Raw genomic sequence first — 21,632 nt, 5'->3', positions numbered from 1 at the left:
CACACACACACACACACACACACACACACACACACACACACACACACACACACACACACACACACACACACACACACACACACACACACACACACACACACACACACACACACACACACACACACACACACACACACACACACACACACACACACACACACACACACACACACACACACACACACACACACACACACACACACACACACACACACACACACACACACACACACACACACACACACACACACACACACACACACACACACACACACACACACACACACACACACACACACACACACACACACACACACACACACACACACACACACACACACACACACACACACACACACACACACACACACACACACACACACACACACAAAATCGGCCAATAGCACTATATTATGTAGGCTATACAGAAAATTTGTTAAATGGTGACGGAACAGCCTTCGTCAGGAAAAGTCCTCCTTTTAAGATGCTTGTCCTGTCCGTTCTCCCTCACAGCTTCCTACGAGGTTTATTTGTGCGTTGGTTGGGGGCTAGTTTATAGCAACCTGGAACTACTGTTTTTTTTTTTTTTTTTTTTTTGTGCGGTCGTTAGGCACACTGTATATCAAAAAGCCTAAGTGTTTAAGTGCTACCTATACATGTATATATTAAATAAATAAATATACGTATCTATATAAATATATATACTGTATGCCCGAGAGTATTAAAAGTAGTCCATAAGCGTATAGATTTGTTGTTTATGATTTGCTTGGTGCTTACGCTTTGCAGTTGTTGTGTATATTGCACACATTTATTACCGGTACGTGAAATGCCTGCATCCATGTACTTATTGCGACACAACAGTGGAAGAAATTTTTCTTGGACCTTCCTCTCTTTTCCGATTTGCTCCCTCAGAGTGGCTAAATAACCGTTCTCAAGATCTCCCATCCTCATATGAAACTGTTACCTAGATCTAGATGATTTTGATAAGCGTACTGTAAATGTCTATAACTGTTAGACATTCAAAATCCGTATCACTCTCTTCTACATTCCTAGCAGAAATAGATCAGTTGATTGGTACGGTATTTTTAGTTCAAGACCTGTGATGTAAATTTGAGAAAATTTAAGAACAAAAGCCCATGGAGTTAGGAAGTTCATTCCTTTACCCTAATTAAATAAATTTGGAAAGATACCGATATTTGAACTTATTTTTCTAGGCTAATAGAACAAATTGGAAAGTTTTCAAAATTTATCAGTGTTTGAATTTATTTGGAGGCTTTGTTAGGACTGACTCTATGTTTTGCATTCATTCACCCCTTCAGTACGAGGTAACATTCCAAAGTTGTCTGAAATCGTCCGGTAGCAGCAGGAACATACTATGTAGGACGTGCATCGAATTCAAGGGGTAAGGTTCGTGAAGAAGTGACAAATAAGGACTCGGTAGAAATAGACTTGTGTGCTTTACTGTGCTGGGGGTGCTGCTCTCTCTCTCTCTCTCTCTCTCTCTCTCTCTCTCTCTCTCTCTCTCTCTCTCTCTCAACCGAGTAATCCTGACTAAGCTGGCTGGTGGTGGTAGACGTATCTTGGGCAGGAAGCTGTTGAGGGTCTTCCCAGTGGCGGCTCCTGTAGGTGACCCAGCCAGGCGATTACCTCCACGGGAAAGGGTTACCATCTCGGGTTACCTGCCGCAAACCCGAGACATCCACGCTAGGCCGGGATCCCTATTCATCAAGGATCTTAATAATGGGACTCCCGTGACTCACCCGTAAATGAATAAAAACAGGTTTAGCCAAATGTTATAGAGCTGACTTCACCATAACACCGTTAATAAGACTGCAGAATAAATATAAGTTGTTGGATTATATTATTATTATTATTATTATTATTATTATTATTATTATTACTTCTATTATTTTGATTTTTTTTTTGTTTTTGTTCTTCGTCGTCTTATTATTATTATCATTATTATTATTATTATTATTATTATTATTATTATTATTATTATTATTATTTTTATTAGTTATTAATTTTCACTTTCACTGTTCACTCCAGTTCTGCTGAGAAGTGCATGGTATTTGTATGTAATGACACAATTATAGACAAACTACAGACGATCCCTTCAATACGACGACGTAGCTTACTGGTTTAGTCTGTTCTTGCTACCTACTGACTATTCTATTTAACTAAAAGAAGATTTTTTTCCAATGAAGAGGTCTACGAAAAATATATCTGACCTAATTAAGAAAGTCTCTCCTAATGTAAATAAAATCGGCAGGAGGTAGCAAAAAAAATAAAAATAAAATAAAATAAAACCATGACAGTGATGGGTTAAGACAAAGAAGGTTTGAAAATATGGATGCCTCAGCTCAGCCTCGCAGGTAGCAGAGACTTAGACGCTAATTAGAAGTTACCTGATACCTGATATTACCGCCACCTGCACATTTTTGCCCGTTGATTAAGGTGCATAACCGCGTCTGGAGGATGTCTTGGCGGTTGCCATGGTGACGCCGCGCTGACAAAGGACCATATTTTGGTTGCCATTGGAGATTTCGCAACACATTTTCCTTAGCATTTTTCTTTTTTACATTACACCTCAAAATCCTCTTCTTGATACTGACGCAAACTCTGTCGATATTAAAGGGAGATAATTACCATGCAAGGGAATACTGAGGGTATAGTGTGCAATATTTTTCGTCCAGGAAGGGGTACAGCAATGCTTCCTGTTACCTAGAGAACAGCCCCAGGTGCACAGCAACGTCTGGATGGAGTCTTGAATGTTGCCATGGTGACTTTTCACGAGTTTGCACTGACAGATGGGTTAGCCCTTCACCAGATGAATGTAATCGTCTGGCCTTTGCAAAAATATATTTACAAAACCTTATCATATAACGGAGGGGTTTATGGAGAATTTTATGTAGGACATTTACTGCGAGAGGACTATTCTAAGCCGAATGTCTTCCTCAAGTGCAATGGTTCCCAAACGTTTTTATTCTGTGGGCCCTTATCTAATGTTCATTTAAGGAAACCAAAGATCTTCACTCGAATGAGCATGTTCAATACATATTAAATGGTAACAATTCTGGCAAATAAGCATAGAGCTGTGTTGCATGCACGTGCAAGAATACTCAGAAACTAAACTGAAAATTCAGTGTTTCAGTTAGGTTATCATTGGTGAAGATTTTGAATTTGGCACTCTGTAATCTTGTTTTTGTTTTTTCTTGGAGGGAACAATTAGGGGGCTCATGGCCTTTGGTCACTTCTTCCTTGCATAAAAAAAAAAAAAAAAAGTAAAACGTACAGAAGAGATAAACTTGCACGTGATACTGCTTAGCCGCTTAGCCTGATGATTAACAGCTTGGTAAACTCTTGCTTTGTCGTGATATTTTAATCAGACCAACAGAAACACACAGTCTGTCACTATGCTGCAGTGCCCCATTCTCACTCCAGTCTCCGCCAGATTCATCTTTCCGGCTGTTTTATGGCAAATAGGTCACTTTGAAATTCTAGGAATTCATCTTGCATTGCCTGCAGGTCCACGAGATGGTTGATGGAAAAAAAGGAAAATAACTATAAAGTACTATCACCAATGAAACCATACAGTATACTTAATGCATGGCTCCTTTGAGAAATACAATGTGGCTTCCCAGGGAGCAACGTTCCACAGTTTGGGAACCACTGCTGAGTCTGGCGATAGCAGAAATGACCTGAACGGACGTCGTTTCACAGGAGAACGTAAGAAATTTTTGTTTAAAAAGTTCGGAAGACGTTGAATTCATACAGCTATTGGTAATTTTACGTTGACCTACACCAAATAAGTCATCATTACGCACAGTCACGGTCAAGAGTTCCTGTGTATTCATTACTTAACTCCTTCAACCTAGCTTCCTTCAGACACTTATTTCACTCAGCGTCTTTTCGAGCTGGAGGGGGGACATGCAATATCCATGGATGTTTTTACCAGAAGACATTATTTCGAAGTCAGACAACGTCGTGCAAAGGTACCTAGAATAAAATGAAAAAAAAAAAAAAAAAAATCATGGGACTGAACTATTTAACGTGATCTGACTAGACTGACAATACCAGTACTGTTTTCACCGTAACATGGCTCAGATTTTCGTCCTTTTGGAGCATATTTCACGTATCTCAGTGGCGGAAAAAAAAAAATCTTATTTCCATAGCATTTCCTTGTGACTGGCACCATATTCTAGCGTTAATCTATTCTTACAACTCAGTATTCATGAGAGAGATGGCAGTTTTAGGTCAAGTTACGGTAAAAAAAAAGTATAATAAAAATAATAAAGAGGGTTGGGGTCTCGTTTGATATGCTTGAACTGTAGACGTATGATAGTACTATTGTATACGGCTGTACACGAGTAACTCACACTTCTTTCATTACAATGCCTGGGTGATTCAAACTATTCCCAAACATTTATTCACCAGTCTGTTGTGACTGAATTCCCTGATTGTAGTATTTGATAGTAAAATTATAACTGTGAACCAGATTTTTCTTGTAATCGGTGAACAAAAATCAAACGTTCTTCATAGGTTGTTGTAACTGCTTTTGTCTCTTTATTTCCTTCTTGCTGCCCCAGACGATTTTATTTAATTTGGGAGAAACTCTTTGAGCTGGAGAGGCTTGCTATAGCCTTCACTGACCGCTTCATTGCTGGGGATCTGTCGTAAGCTGAATAAACTCGTCTGAAGCAGCATGTTAAGCCAGAATATACGTCAACGGATTGAGGGGGTGGAGAGTGTCATTCTAGGACTTAGCCAGCAGTGATTACGCGCCTTACTAACACCTCGTTCAGTCGGTAGGTATTGTTCTAATCCTTGCTCTTGCTGCCTTTCAGTGCCTGAGCGCCGCCTCCGCCACCATGGACCTGGAGTTCTACGGTGACCAGCACAAGCCAGACCCCAAGATGTCCGCCACCAAGAAGGTCAGTCACGCCATCGCCGTTGTAAACATATTATTTAAGTGGAAGAATTATGCCTGTATATGATAATCTTGTTTATTAGGAAGGTATAACATTTTCGGCCCTACTTTGACCGTCTTTTATCTGAAAATGGTCGATCGGGCCGGAACTTGTGTCTAACCACCAAGTAACATTCCGTATGTGGATATAATTCTCGCATGCGTAATGGATACTTATATCTTGCCACCCACCGCCCCCAGGTGAAGTTCTCGCTGGAGCTGCCCGGGCTGGTGAAGCAGGAACCTGTGGACGACCCTTCCCTCGAGGCAGGCGTGGACCCCCACTGTGTGCACGCCACTGCCCAGCACCAGCAGGCCATGCAGAAGGTTCCTGACATCACCGACCTCTCTGACCCGGAGTCGTCTCTAGGTACGTCATTCAATCTAGACTCGTTTATACCATGTTTCTTATTGTTGTTATAATGTATTACCGCCTGCCACACAATAGACTACACACGTTGTTCATCATAACATTCATAACATACCGTTTCCACATTTAAGCACTGTACTTCGCCACTCGTACGTCGCATCTTTATGGCAAGGGTTACTTATATCTCCCACATAGACATCATTGTATCACATGTGTGTGTGTCTGGCAGTTGCTTGGTATTTATAATATAAAGAAAGCTGATTATTTACTTGATCTGATAATTTTAGATACCTGGGAAAAATAATTTAAAGAACTATAGCCTACCATTAAACTCAGAATAAAGTTCGTGCTATATTAGCATATATCCAACTACAGGTAGTTCTATCGTCTTAAAAGGTACACGCAGTAACTACCAGAAGGATTTTGTGTCTTATAATCGTTTCAGCGGTGGTACACGCCTGAGTTTGCCTAGAGGTATTGGCTCTGAAGATTGTGAGAGTATCCCCAGTGGTTCCATTTGCTTTATTGGGTCCGTTTTCTTCAACATCCGACCATGACTTTTAGAGAGAACGGCTCACTAAGATTAAGGGGTGGCTTTTGTATTTTTTACGATTGGACACACCGGGTTGGATCCCGCAGCAGGCAGGATTTATTTATTTATTTATTTATTTATTTTTTTATTATTATTTTTTTTTTAAGGTCTCGTCATCCTCACCTTAACTACAGTCTTCATATATTTAGGCTATCTGTTCTACCTTTGTTTACTGTGTACCCCAGTGGTGTACCCTAAGTGTTGATTTTTTTTTTTTTTTTTTTTACGGTGGCAAATTGGAAGTAAAAAACTATTTTTTTACGAAGTTATAAGCAAACACTTGTAACGATCAGTATGCGAAAGAGATGAATGGATGATAACAGCGATTTAATGATTCTGTGTTCTGAAAGTTTCCTTGTCACATGTAGTTAAAATATTAGGGTAACAGGAAAGTTAGTTTATTCTTATTTTTCCTGTTTTCTATACTGATCAGTGTCAGATGCATAAAGATTAGAAGGAAAAGTTAAGCATGTAATGTGTGCAATACAATGTATTTCCCAACATCTCCACCCCCCCCAAAAAAAAATAATAATAATAAAAAAAATAAAAAATAAAATAAAAATACTTCTATCAAGGCAGAATTATTATTGGCGATCCCAACCTCAGTTGAGTTGAGATATTTCGAGAATCCCGGGAAGTGAGGTTAGGAAGATCTGGTGTATTTGTATTTAAACTGTAAATGAAAGGTAAGAACAGGATTCATATATTTCATCATTGTGCTAATGTTACTCCAAAAGCCACTCAGAATACTAGCAATAAACACATTAACCTCCGAACACAGCTGTACCCCAGGACAGTGAGTTAATAACACACCACATGCTTAGAGACGGTGATGAGCACCGCGGCTAGGCGCCTCATGCCGTCTACCCCTGACTTCACCTTACCTTTAACAGACGTTTGAGGGAAAATGCATCATTAATATCACACATGATAGTCGTTTAGTTTGTGAACTGAAACTGTGAGTAACTTATTATTTTGTGTTTTCCTTTTCCTGTGTTTCTAGATAATACTCTCAGCTCTTGATATGCTGAGAAATTTGTTCAGGATGAGGATAATCGTATTCAGAATGGTTGTCAGTTTTTCGTAAAACTTTCTGTAGCTATTTATTCTGCACATCACGCCTCATTATTCTCTTTTTCTCCCTATTTTCTCTTTTTATTATTGATGTGTCGTTATTAAAGCGATATAAATAGCTTGCCAGTGAACGTTGAAGTGTTAATATGCAGAGTAAATCGCTAAGGAATGAGCGCAGCGAACCCTCCGTATATTATACGGGAGAGAATGGTAAACAAAACGAAAAACGGAGGGGAAGGAAAATGTAACTGATAGAAGGAGTAGCATAATAGAATAAGAAGGCTCAGAGGCGGAACGAGAAGGAAATGAATAAAGAAGAGAGAAATGGAAAATGGGGAAAAAAAGAAGAGTAAAGAAGAAGAAAGATGAAATGAGACAGGCAGGGGAATTGAGAGGGCAAGAAACGGGACAAAAAATGTAAAATGGGAGAAAAGAAGAGGAGAAACAGAAACATGGGAAAGCGAAGCAGTTGAAGAGGAAAGAGGAGAAAGGAGTAGAGAGAAGAGGAAGGGAAATGTGAAATAAACAGAGGGAAAGGAAAATGATGGAAAGAGTAGGCAAGGGTAGGCAAATCGTGGAAAAATAAAGTAAGAGCGAATAGAAAAATGCCAGAAAAGTAAGGAAAGAGGGAGAAAAAACAGGATGCTAAAAACATGAGTAGGAAAGAGGAGAAGAGAGAAGAGAAAGGAAGGAAGAGGTAGTGTGAGAGAGATACGGGTGGGAAAAAGGAGCCAAGGATAGGGAGCGGAGGAGATAATTCAGACAGGATGAGAGGGAGACGCAAAGGGGAAAGATGAAAAAAGAAAGGGAGGAAAGAATTTAGCAGGATGCAAGGGAGAAAGGAGAATGGAGGAGAAGGGGAAAGAGAGACAGTGTGAAATAGACGAGGGGAAGTGGAAGAGAGACAAAGGGGGAAAAGACACTTGGATGAGGGAGGAGAAGAGGGAAGGGAGAGAAATAGCAAAGAGAAGGGATGAGGGAGTAACACGGGGAGAGAGGAGAGGAGAGGAGAGGGGAGAAGGGAAGGGAGGGAAGATGGAGAGAAGAGCCAGAATGGCACCGTGGAGAGAGAGAGACAGAGAGAGAGAAGGAAGGAGGGAAGAGCCAGAAACAGCCAGGGTATGAGTTACTGAACTAATATTGATAGGTTAGAGAGGACGGATTATCCCTCACTCTCTCTGCCCTACAGTCAGCCACAAAAGTACATCACTACTCGTGGTGGGATTTACATACGAAAGGGATCAGGAGTTTGGATTTGTAGTTCTGTATATCCTGCTTCAGTAAACGTATGCTCTGTTTACCCATATTCTTCTGTATGTCACTTAAGGTACAATTATAAATCAATCTAAGTTTTCTGCTACCCATAACTAGTGAGAAATGCCAGTCAAATCAAACATCTGGAGAATTATTGCACTGATCCAGTTTCATGGCAGCTATGGGTACGATGCTTCTTGTGTTTATTGTACAAGCATCCCTCACCTCTTAGGATCTGTTCCCCCACGTGCCGTCTTTGGAAATACATCTTACATTCCTGGCTCATCCTCTTACTCGCGGCTGATCCGTAGTTAATTATTTCAACCTATCAACACTCAAAGGGGACGGACTGTTTAACCAGACGAGGCGCCATCAGTGCAGGTGTTATATAAATTTGTATCTCAAGAGTATTGGAGATGGCACCCCTTTCTAATCAGCCCGTTAAGTGTCATCACCAGTTACATGGAAGAGATAAGTTCAAGCAATCTTCCCCATGATTCGCAGCCAAATATACGCGTCAGTGGTAAAGGAGGCAGGTTCAAGAAGGCGGTAGTGTCCTTAAATAGCATCCACAAGAGGCGCTACGCTCACTTGAAAACTCTCATTACACACGAAAATTGGTAGTTTCACCATAGGATCAGATAACTCACGACCTTTTATTCAAATAATTGCTAACTGATATCCCACTACTGAATCTGCATCTGTTTATTTCTTGTGCATTTATTTTGAACTCCTTTAACTTGCATCAAAAATATATTATTCTTTTGTGTTTGAGCTTTTATATTCGTTCGACTCGTCTTTATTTGGGACCTGATTGAATTGCCGTAATCTTTTGCATTCATTTACAAAATTTAAAATGGTTGACATTTTGTATATAACTTTTCCTTCGACTGGTTCATCTTTAACTGATGCTTGATTGAAATAACTTAGTCTCTTGTATTTAATGTATGTGGTATCCGTTTGGTTAACCGATACATGGCACCTGAATGAATAACCCTATCATTCGTATCTTAATTCTGAATTCGTTTCATCAGAATAGTTGTGTGTTATGGTCCAGCTCATCCTTACACAGCCTCACCTCAAGCTAGTGCCACCTGAGGACGTATTTATAAACTTTCCTAAGCTTAAACTGTGTATAAGATTGCATAGTTATATAATCGTTTGTCGTCACTCATACAGCTGCCAAACACTTTACGGTAAAACTAGAGTGAATAATCAAGTGAATATATACGAACAGCAGTACGATCTTTGATAATAGTTTGCTGTTATGAAGATTGCCTATCCTGTAAATTGATTAGGTTCCTTTTATACATGCTTCCCTTGGTCTCTTTTACGTGTATGGGTCCCCTCGCCATAGGACCCTCAGTTTTTGCCAAGATAAAAACATGATCTCTGCCGGGCCTTGTCTGGATTCGCCAAGTCACACCGCACCTCTCGATCCTGGCCTCACCTCGGGGAATCTACCCTCGTTTTGTCAGCTCTAGACATTTCACTTTATCACATCCTTAAACTTAGCATATTTTACCAGATCTAGATATATTTCGCTTCACCACTTGGATAAACGTAGTATGGTTCGCCAATTCCACACATTTTTTATTTGATTTTATCACTTCTCTAAATTTAGCATATTCCACCTTTGTGCACAACGATTACTTCCTCTCCCTTTTTTTTCTCTCTCATGTTCCCTCCAAAAGGCATATTTCCACCTGAATCTGTCATATTGATGACTTTTTCTTTCCCTTTCCAAACAATTTTATATAGCCTAGGAATAACCTTTCTCAGTAAATGGGTTACAAAAATCCACATTAAACTTCTCCACTATGAAAGGCATCGCCTAACATCATTTCCAGTTGCATCACTTCTAGCCGCACTTCATTTTACCCAGTTTTTCCTCACCAGACACCTCATTGACACTTCCAATTATACTTTACTTGGCTTCACCTCGTCACATTTATCTTTACCTTTCTCACCTAGTCACCCATCTCTTAGAAACTTTACTACATTTCTATAGTGTCACTCCCAGCTATTTTTCCTAGCCTTGCTTCTCTTCATATTTTTTCTAGTCACTCTCCTGCCACAAAACTTCACTTCACTTCAGCCTTCACTTCACCTTGGTGGCACTTCTCATCATTTTCCCCCAGTTGACATGTCACATATGGGAACACTTTCCACCTTCACTTCACCTCTTCTGTCTCTCTCGCGCTTATTGCCATTTCTCTTAGTTGCACTTCTTAGCATATCTCCTAGCAACACTTACCCACACTTTAAATACTTCACTAATCTTCACTTCACCTATCCATAGATCTTCCAGTCACTTTTGTCATTTTTCCTGACCACACAACATTTCTTTCATCTTCACTTCACCCATTTTTACTTCACCCAGCGACACTTCCCACCATTCCTTATAACCAAAGACCTCTTATCGACACTTCACCCTGACCAACACTTCACTTCTTTGTCCGTGATTCTCTCAGTTTAATTTCTTGACCTTTCACCCAGTCACACATCACCTATAGCATAACTGCTGTGAAATATACACGGTTTTCCTAGCCTCATTCCTTGCTATTTGTCACACCTCACGTAGCTACACTTAACCTAGCCACACCTCTCCTAACCACACTTATCCTAGCTACAATTAACCAAACCACACCTTTTCTAGCCACAGTTTACATAGCCATCTACAGTACACCTAGCCGCACCTCCTAGCCGCATTTCACCTAGCCATATCCCTCCTGGCCACACCTTACCAAACCACATCCCTCCTAGCCGCACTTCACCTGTCCTCACCTGAGAAACAGCTTGTCACCTGCGTTATTACACCTGTGTCCCCATCTCTCTCCCCCACACATACCTGGAGGGCCCTTGATCCTCTTAAGTAAGGCACAGATATTTATATTGAGACTAGCATTGTGCTCTCTTGTTCTTACAGACACTCATATGCACACTCGACCGGATATGTACACATGACCCCCCCACACACATGTTCGAACACACAATCAGGTCAAATACACAAACATTTCGCCAGTGTTTGTTTGAAGGAGCCTACACCCACTACATATACAACACACAGCGCCAGTCACGTAGCAGCCCCATTCTCAGCTCCTTATTTATATCCGGCTATTTTTTTCCTAATGGTTCATATGGTGTGCCTGCGACGAACAGACCTCCACACATCCTTGCCATGACTCAGCTACGGTCCTTTCTGTATCAGTCCCTTCACGACGAGCATTTTTTATTTTTTTGCTTTTCCTTATCTTCAGACGATTATCTTCAGCTTCAAAGTGCCCTCTAAAATTTGGAGTTAATGTTGACTGTATCTAACTCGTCCAATATAAGTCTTTCCTCCACTGAATAAAAATAATCGGGTAATAACAAGAGGAAAATAATGAAAATGTAATCATAGTGAAGAGGTTAATCCGTGTCTTCACTATCCTGAATATGTTCTTTATCTCCTCAGCTTCCGCCAGTCCATTAAATTCCAAAATGTTTGTGTACGGTTGTCACGTTCGTACGTTTTATTAACACAGAACTTCTCAAAAGTAATTCGTTTCTCGGTAGCAAGGATAAAGCAAAAATGGCATCATCTTTTTTGCTTGAGTTAAAGAGGTATTATTTCTACACCGTTTAGTTTTAGAAGCTTCCCCAGAACTGAGTACAGCCGTCTGGTGGAAGCAAGTGTAAAACAGACTGGAGAAGTTACAGTGATAATCTCGATGCTCAGCCATTAATATTACTTACCAGATTAAAGAGATGTTCCGAGATTGAAACTCTGTCAGTGTCTGCACAGTTTTACACGCATTTTTCTCCTACATGTTTTTCAGTCACTCATTTTTTTGCTTATTCTTATCTGCTGTACAATCATGGCGTCTAATCTGAAGGTGCCGGAGGTGAAAGACGAGGTGGTATATTTATTTATTACGAAAAAGTTATTGTTCGTTGTGACACGCATGTGGTGTCATAAAAGTCATTATATTTTTGCCACCACAAGATCCAGCACTTTTTTAAAGTTGTGTGTGTTATTGATATTAAAGTGTCATTTTGTCTGAACATTCCTCAAAACTAAAATCTGTTGAAATCGTCCGCGTGAGTGTGTTTCTTAATATGTTAGATTGGCTTTCAGAATATTAGGCTTTGAAGCTTTTGAGAGGAGATATTTGTATTTTATCGACAGGAAAAAGAATAAGATGTAAGCTGTTATCGTAACGGTGATTATACGGTGTGAAATTACTTCTGCTACCTGTGAGAGTGGTGTATAACCTGCGGGGAAAAAATGGGTAGAAATGTTAAAAGACTGAAAAGACGTAAGAGAGAACGAGATTGAAAAGATACAGGAGGGAGCGAAAGTCGGTGAAACTGATGGAAAGATGAAAATGTAAGAAAACTTAGAAAACAGAGAAAGAGATTTAAGGAAGTGAAGGTAATTAAAGAGGAGGGAATCGATTTGGAGAGGAGATTGTGAGGACAGGAGGGAAGAGGTTGAATAAGAGGAGGAGAGGAAGAAGGAGAGGAGGAAGAGAAATGTTGGAGGAAGATGATGAAAGAAATGGAGAAGTAGAGTGAAGAGAAAAAAAGGAAGAAAAGGGAGAAGAAGAGTAGGAGAGAAGAAGAAGAGAAAGGAGGAGAGAAAAGGAAGAAACATAAGCGAAAGGGGGGGAGGAGTAAAGAGTTAAAGAGAAGGAAACACTAAAAAAAAAATAGTGAAAGAAAGGGGCGAAAGAGGGGAAGTAAAACAGAGAGAGAGAGAGAGAGAGAGGGGGGGAGGGGGGAAGGCGGGGAGTGTAAGATTGGATGTATCATACTCCCCCAGGCGATCACCACCACTTGTGCTCAGCCTGTAATAAGAATCGATTATTGATTACACTGATCTGTTTATCCTCCTCCTCCTCCTCCAGTCTTCCATACTCCTGGTAATTGTTTTCTGTCTCTTGTCTTCTCTTCTCTTCTCATCTTTTTCCACACATAAATGGTTATTGCTGTTTTTTCTCTCCCTGCCTCTTCCTTTATCTTTTCCCTCCCTTCTCTTCTCTTCCCTTCTTTTCTCTTCACTTCATGTCTCTCTGCTCTTCTCTTCCCTTCTCTTCGCTTCTCTTCTCTTCTCTTCTCTTCTCCTCTCTTCTCGTCTCTCTTCTCTTCTCTTTATTTCCAGTCGTCCACGTATTTGGTTGTTGGATTATATTGTTTCCTTTCATGTCCTGTCCTCCACACTCCTGGTTGCTGCTATATACCTTTTTCTATCTTATCTTCTCTCCTTTCCTCTCCTCTTCTCCTCTCCTCTCCTGTCCTGTCTTGTCATGTCATGTCCTGTCCTTTCCTCTCATTTCCCCCAGGTTTTCCACATAGCTGATTGTCTCTGTGTATCTTTTCCTCTCCAGTCTTTCACACACCTCGGTTTTTTGTCTCGGTTTCAGAGTACGTATCTCAAATAAAGATTTTTATTTTTGTTATTGTTGTGATCTGTTAGTTAAGAGCCATCGTATGTGGGAGAATATATATATAGGTGTGTGTGTGTGTGTGTGTGTGTGTGTGTGTGTGTGTGTGTGAAGTGAATTGAAATGCCGTGGATTTCAGTATACAATATTACTTATATGATAGTGGTAGGTGGGGGGGCTCACCATCCACTCACTCGATGTAATGCTGCTCATGGATGGCTGCCATTTCCTCTTGTCTTTCCTTCCTCCCTCTTATGCCCTTCTTTCTTTCTTCTTTATTCTGTCTGCGGGTGACTCTACACTGAGTGATAAGCCAAAAGGTTTCCTGTACACCAGGAAACCACTTACTACGCTGGGTGAAACCCATATAACCAAACTATGGTGCCTGGTGGTTTAGTGGGTAATTAAGGCGCTCCAACCGGGTTGAGCCTGTGTCGGTTTATATCCAAGGAGCGGTTGGAGTTTATTGCTCACTTAATGCCACTCAGAGATGAGTGAGACTGGTCACTCTTAACTTAAATGACAGGACAAACTTGCATAGTCCCGGGTTCCTGCTCTCTTCACAGGGGAACACAGGATTCGATGATGATTGTGGTAATAATGATGGTGATTATAATAAGATACTGCTTTATTATATATTGTATTCAGTATGCTAAAAAAAAGAATTAAAGTTCACTGAGATGTACAGTGATGTCTCTGAGCTTTCAGTGTGTTCATGGGAGTCTTTATAGTGTTACTGGTTTTCCTGAATTGCTGCTGAATTTTTCCTACTGGTTTTCCTGAATTGCTTCTGAATTTGTCCAAGAATAAATTTATCTTTTATCCGATATCCTTGAAACGTCCCTCATTTTTATCAGCAATTCTTGTACAAGATTTTGATGTCCTCGGCCCGTGTGACTGCCAGAGCTTTGTTCATATGATTAATGTCGTCTCGTCTTAGCATCCTCCCTTCCCCCCCCCCCCAGAAAATAATAAATAAATAAATTCGTCCTTAGCAACTCACTAACTGCTAAGCCTTCCCTCGTCTAAACATATCTGTATGATCCACACATCAGTGACAGCTTTACAGCATTTCCTGATGTGTCTTGGATGAATTCCCACAGTTTCCCTGACAATGCTGTTTCCCATGCAGTAAACCTGAAATTCTTGCCCATGATAATTTCTGGACCAATGGCGTAGCTTTTGTACCCTTATTACAGGAGGTTTCAGCCCATTGAACGTATCCATGCTGAGTTAATGGACATTGTTTCCGATTTCTTTGTTACGAAGGTTTCTCTTAGTTGAATTATTTAATCTGAGGGTAGCACAAAAAATAGATAGACAGATAGATACAGATTATATAAAAAGGTTGATTGATAGATAATATAGATAAATAGAGAGAGATATATAAATAGAGACAAAAATATATAGATAGACAGGTAGGTAGATGGATGGATACACAGAGACAGACACAGATAGATAGATAGATATATAGATAGATAGATAGGTAAAAACAACACTTTAATTCTGAAGAGGCGAAGCTAATGTTTCCTCGAACGAATCTAAATATTCCACAAAAAGATTATTGTTTACTTTTCGTGTTGAGAATTGCGTGTTGTGTCCCCTTATGAGCCCTAGATCGTCCCTGCAGTCCCTGAAGTGACCTTGGATTGCGGAGGGGAAGGCCTGACACACACACACACACACACACACACACACACACACACACACACACACACACACACACACACACACACACACCTTACGACCAATTCCCTCTCGTAACTAAGATATAATTTTACATGAAGAATCAGAAACATAAATATACTTCATTCTCCACTGCTTGCCCTTCCTGCACACACAGGTATTAGTTACGCCACGGATTTGCCCTTCGTTATGTTAGTGTATCTTAGGACTTGGTAAGATTTTGCATTCCCCAAGTCCTTAATCCCTTCAGTCCGATGCCGTATTTTCATCTTAATCAGGCCAGCACCAGAGGATAATAGTCACCTTAGGGAAGACATTTTGGAAATGAGGGTGTTAAATACAGTACTGATTAATCCCTTCACTACCTGAGGCTAATAAATTCGTCTGTATAAGGCAAAATTAGATTAAATGATACGTCACTGGATCTGAACGGGTTAAATGGTCCTTGAGTTACGACAGGGATATGATCGTAGTTCTTTCCGACAAGGAGAGTATATTTTCATCCTGGTGTATTTGTTTGTTTGTTTGTTACTCAAAAACTAATAAAGATATTTGGACCAAATTAGGTGGGTAAATAGCCCATGTCCCAGGGAGCAATCGATTAACGTTTAGGACCAATCCGGATCATATTACAGATTCTGGATCCGAAAAACATTTTTTTTTTTTTTTTTTTTTTTTTTTTGTAAAACCCTAATCAGTGACGAGAAACCCTAGCCCATTATGAAGAGTGGTTTGGAAATTACGTTGCCCTTGTCGGAGAGATTCGCTCCACTGAGTGCCCCTCTAGTCAGGTTCATGAATCGACGCCCTGCGTGTTGGATGTATGGCCACCTCTCCGGGTCGACGTGGAAAATGTAGCGTGGCGTCTGGTTTTTATGCACTTTTATAGCCTCTTTTATGCGCCTTGTTTGTTGTCTTGTCTTGCACGGAGGAAAAAAAAAAAATCTCCGTCTGAAGTTTATACCACCGGCATAAATCCTTCTCGTTACGGGGAGACCGACTGGGGTAAAAAGGATTCGACAACCCCCTTTTTTATTATCATTGTTGAGTCGTATCCTTATTGTAGCATCTCGTCCTTGGGGAATTATTTTGTTTATTGTACTCTCATGTTCTCTAAGTTATTTCTGCTCAAAAAATAAAATCAGGGTCTCCACCAATCACACACTAGGGGATATTAATATGTAATATGCAGTTATCCCCATGGCGTATTTTATTCTTGTGACCTCCAAACGACCTTATTCAGCTTAAGATAGACATACCGAACTGGAAGGGTTATATATCGCGTTCCTTCTCTTCAGTACATGAGATTTTTCCCAACTAAAAATAATCTAAAAGTAGCAAGAAATTTGCTTCACCACACTAGAAGGGTGAATCGCTAATATAGTGTTACGAAATCTCCCCAGCCTGGATTCCTGGTACGGCCCTATGCAAGGACGAGGAAGCTGGTGCAATTTGTTTACCTTGTTTACAGCCATTTCACAGAACACTAAACGTTCCTGATTGAGGCTGGTAGTTTTTTATTTCCCTTTTTTTTTGGGGGGGGGGGTCATGCTAGATATCTCGTTACGTAACTCCAGATATCCTAGATTAGAGTTGTGAGAAACTTATTTTGTTTTTGTTTTCTGCTAGACGCTTTGAATTCAGGAGTCAGGGAATCTTTTATATTTTGTTCTTTTTACCATCAGACGTTTTGATTGTAAAGAAAAACCGATCCTCCCAAATACCTGTACGAGAGGCCGAGTAGACGCGAGTGTTGACGAGAAAGCCACCGCCACCAGTACCAACACCACCATCACCACCACCACCACCACCACCATAGACTAGTGATTGATAGACTCATTTTTACTTAACGTGTGAGACGCTACCTGAGTGGGACCGTCGTGTCGTGTAATCGTCTAAGGAGTATTGACGTGGTTGGGGGAAGGGGGGAAGTGGCGGTGGGAGTGATATTTTTATTGAAAGGATTTTACGTGTTTTAACTTTTTCATCCACTTTCTCGCTTTATTCACTGGCTCATTCACTCGTTCATTCAGTCATTTTTCTCATCCATTGACCCGCTTACTCACTCATTCATTGTTTTTCTTTTATCATTCGTTTACTCAGTTCATTAATTCTCAGCTCATTGCTTTATTGACTGGCTCGGTCACTCACTCATATATTTAGCAATTCACTCATTCTTACTTAACTATTTATTAATTTATTCTGCAGTTCCTTTCTTTCATGAATTTACTACTTCACTCACTCATCAAATTTTTTCAATCGCTTTCTCATCCATACATTAGCAAAATCTTGTCATTCACTAATGTTTTTACTCGTCTGTGCACTCATGCATCCTCTGATTCATTCATTTATATATTTTCTCATTCATTCTTTCATTGATCTCATACCAGCTTGTTCACTCACTCACTCACTTATTAAGTCACTCATTCACTCACTTCTTTGCCCAGTCGCTAACATTCTCGCTTACGGACTCATTTCTCATGCTTCTTTTATCCTTGTGTTCACATTAACTCATTTTATTATCTGGTCTTCGTATACTCACCTACGCCCATCTTTCATACATATTCACATAGTTACTCTTTTCCTCAAACTTTTATTTCACACATTCACCCACTTCATCCATGACTTATTTAACTTTATTTAGTATCATTCAGTCAGCTACCAATTCACTCAGTCGCTATACTCTCACTCACACCCACACTCATTCATTACTTCCACACACGGCTTCACTAATTCAGGATCGCACAATTTCTCACTCAGTCATTCACTGCCATGGTCACACATTCATTTCCTGAATTCCGTAAACCCACTTGCTTACTCACTTGTCTTGCGTTCTCTACCAACACATTCATTCAGTCCCTTTGCGTACACACAGATCCGGTTACACACACACACACACACACACACACACACACACACACAGGTATCTACGTTCACATTATACACGTCCCCCTGTATGGGATACACCTCTGTCTGTCTGTCTTTGTCTGTCTCTGTCTGTCTGTCTGTCTGTCTCTCTCTCTCTCTCTCTCTCTCTCTCTCTCTCTCTCTCTCTCTCTCTCTCTCTCTCTCTCTCTCTCTCTCTCTCTCACACACACCACACATACACACACAGGTATCTACGTTCACATTATACACGTCCCCCTGTATGGGATACACCTCTCTCTCTCTCTCTCTCTCTCTCTCTCTCTCTCTCTCTCTCTCTCTCTCTCTCTCTCTCTCTCTTTCAAACACACACACACACACACACACACACACACACACACACACACTAACAAGTCCATCCCCATAAACTCCCTCGGCATGTCTATTCATTCACCTCGCACTCCTGGTTTTCTTGTCATATTAATTTCACCTCCTGAGCGGCGCACACAGAGGGTATTTAATCTTCCACCAAAGTTAATACTCAAGGATCGCGTTTGTCACATGAAGGAGCGACGGCGGTGCAATTAGTGAGAGCGGGGCGAGGCGATGGTGTTTTGGTCTTTGGTTGACTTTCATAGCCTCGGGTGTTACGTCTCTCTCTCTCTCTCTCTCTCTCTCTCTCTCTCTCTCTCTCTCTCTCTCTCTCTCTCTCTCACACACACACACACACACACACACACACACACACACACACACACACACACACACACACACACACACACACACACACACACACACACACACACACACACACACACACACAGGGATTCATATGCTTCCCTTGTATCCCCAGTTCTCATTACTGTGTCGCTCTTTCCCCCTCTCGTTTCCTTCCTTCCCTTCCTCTTTTTCTCTCTCCCATGCCAGATTTTTTCTCCACAGCCTTCTCTCATGTCTAAGTCTCATCATTGTCGTACAAATTCTCTTCTTTGTTCGTCCCTCTTTAGCACTTCCTTGTCTTCTACTATTTCTTTGCAGTTTTATTTTCTGACCTTTCTCTCTGCCCTTGTTTCGTCTTTCACTTTTTTTCGATTTTTGTGATTACTAACATTTTTTTATATTTTTTACATCCAGTATCTGTGACTCCATCGATGTCCTGTTTTTCCTCAGTCAGTCAGTTAACGCGCGTTGGAAGGTTTTCTTTGCCTCTCTCGTTATTGTAAAACCACAGTATCGACTTAACAATAAACTAATAAGGCTTTTATGCTTCTGTGGTAATTATCTTTTATTTCAGGCAGTGATTGTTATGCGTGACATTTCTTAACTGTAAACTATATCGTTCTCGTTTGAAGTGTTTGTACGGTTTTAATTCTAGATGCAGTTTTTTTGTTTTCAGTAATTTTGTACTGTATATTATTTTTTATTCGTCACGGTAAAGGGTTGAAATCTACTTTTAATCAGAGCAACTTTGACACAACCTTAACTTCCGCTTTCTTTTTTTTTTTTTATAGTTCTCAACGATATTTTATTTTTTCTCCGTCACAGTTAACGTTTGAAATCCAGTTCAAATCAGACCAGTTTTAATACAGTCTTTACTTACGCGTTTTGGCTGATGGTCTAAAGATGCATCAAGTCTTTGTTGCTCTACATTGTTATTATTGTTTGAAGAGTTAGATTGGTTTTAATAAGAGTAATTAAAGTATAGTGTTTTTTCCCCCTTGTTTTGGTTAATGATTTTACGATGCATTCAATTCTTGTTGGTCTGCAGCGCTAATAATATATGAAGTGCTAGTACAGTTAGCTATTTTAATATACTTTTTTCCCCTGGTGTGAGTATATAATATGTCCCATTGTCGTCACGCCTGATAACAGCCTCGCGGAGGAAGACGTAGATTAGTGTCATTACTGCACTAACGATTCTGCCCTCGGGACCTCCGTGTGTGTGTGTGTGTGTGTGTGTGTGTGTGTGTGTGTGTGTGTGTGTGTGTGTGTGTGTGTGTGTGTGTGTGTGTGTGTGTGTGTGTGTGTGTGTGTGTGTGTGTGTGTGTGTGTGTGTGTGTGTGTGTGTGTGTGTGTGTGTGTGTGTGCAAGAACAACGAAGTCCCAGCTGTCGCTTTTGGTTCCAGAGGTGTGGGTGTATTTCAGAGCAACTGCAGACATTAATCCTTTATTGGAACTGCTTCTCCTTTATTGGACCCCTGCCCCAGCCTCACTTGCGGGCGAAGGACTTGTCAGGTGTTTCCCCCAGGTGTGTTATTTGCAAGGGGAGACGGGAGACAGGTGTGGTTTAAGTCCAGGTAATGACACAAGGAGAGGGACAGGGACAAGGTATGAAAAATCGATATTGAATGTAAAAGAAATTATTAGAAGGAGTAAAGAATAGGGAAGGGAAAAAGAACACGAGGTACTCTGTGTTTTAAGCGTGGAAAATGGAATAAGACAAGGATAGGGACAAGGTGAGAGAGATTGATACTGAATGTAAAAGCAGAAATTAGAAATAACAATGTTAAGGGTGAGGAAAGGAGAAAATGAATTGTGTTTTATAAGTTTGAGTAAAAGAGAGAGAGAGAGAGAGAGAGAGAGATAATGGAGGAAATTGAGCTATTGAATATGAGATTAAAAAGAATACTGACCAGGAGATGATTCAGGTATGAATAATAGAGAGAGAGAGAGAGAGAGAGAGAGAGAGGAATAAGAACATTGGCCATATTTTCGGAAGGATGAGAAAATTATCGTAAATATAGGTTGGGAGTAATTGAAAAAGATGTTATGGACAAGATAAGAAAAACTGGTACTGAATTGAAAAAAAAAAATGAAGATGAAAAAACGAAGAAACAGACTGGGGCAAAGGAGTGGAAAAGTGAAAATGAATTATGTTGTAAGTTTGGACACAGGCAAGCGAGCGAGGGACAAGGAGGGAATGACACCGAGTACAGAGGCAAGAAATAAGAATAATTAAAGAGTACTAACATGCTCAAGGGAATGCAGGATGGTCTTCACACAGCCACACTACACTGCCATACTTCTGTGCAAATTTCTATGATGATTGATGAACATACAAGGGCATAGGAGTCCGATTTTTGTGTACTGATATGGTTGACGTTCGATCCCGTAAATCTACTTAAAAGGCCTAAAGTGAAAAGGTGAATTAGGTGTCTGGGGTATTGGCTCAAGAAACAGCTGTGATAAGTTTGAAGCCAAGTGAAGATATACAGGAATGACATCAAGCTGCAAAGTATTTAGAAGAAGGAAAGCAGAAGAAAGAAACTAAGCAAATGCAGTATGAAAACCACGGTGTGAAAATCATAAAATCAGAGAGAGGAAAATTGTAGTAGTTTGTGTAGTGTAGGTTATCTTTGAGAACTAGGGAGAGGTGAGTGAAAGAAGATGAAA

General features: G+C 40.4%; 1 protein-coding gene across 3 annotated transcripts in view; it reads left to right on the top strand.

Moving 5' to 3' along the window:
• Nucleotides 1–21,632, top strand: part of LOC145412596 (protein C-ets-1-like) — a 550,754-nt gene that overhangs the window by 193,663 nt on the left and 335,459 nt on the right. For all 3 annotated transcript variants that reach the window (XM_080282510.1, XM_080282508.1, XM_080282509.1), the window contains exons 2-3: nucleotides 4,848–4,934; nucleotides 5,171–5,339. In XM_080282510.1, the coding sequence (XP_080138636.1) occupies nucleotides 4,872–4,934; nucleotides 5,171–5,339 (232 nt within the window). In that variant the 5' untranslated portion in view covers nucleotides 4,848–4,871. The remainder of the gene's footprint in view (nucleotides 1–4,847; nucleotides 4,935–5,170; nucleotides 5,340–21,632) is intronic.

Source organism: Coenobita brevimanus, chromosome 93, assembly GCF_032717465.1.
Source record: "Coenobita brevimanus isolate Jiangsu-jjx chromosome 93, ASM3271746v2, whole genome shotgun sequence".
NCBI lineage: Eukaryota > Metazoa > Arthropoda > Malacostraca > Decapoda > Coenobitidae > Coenobita > Coenobita brevimanus.
The sequence above is the reverse complement of the archived record's forward strand: the minus strand, read 5'-3'. Positions and strand labels throughout refer to the sequence as shown.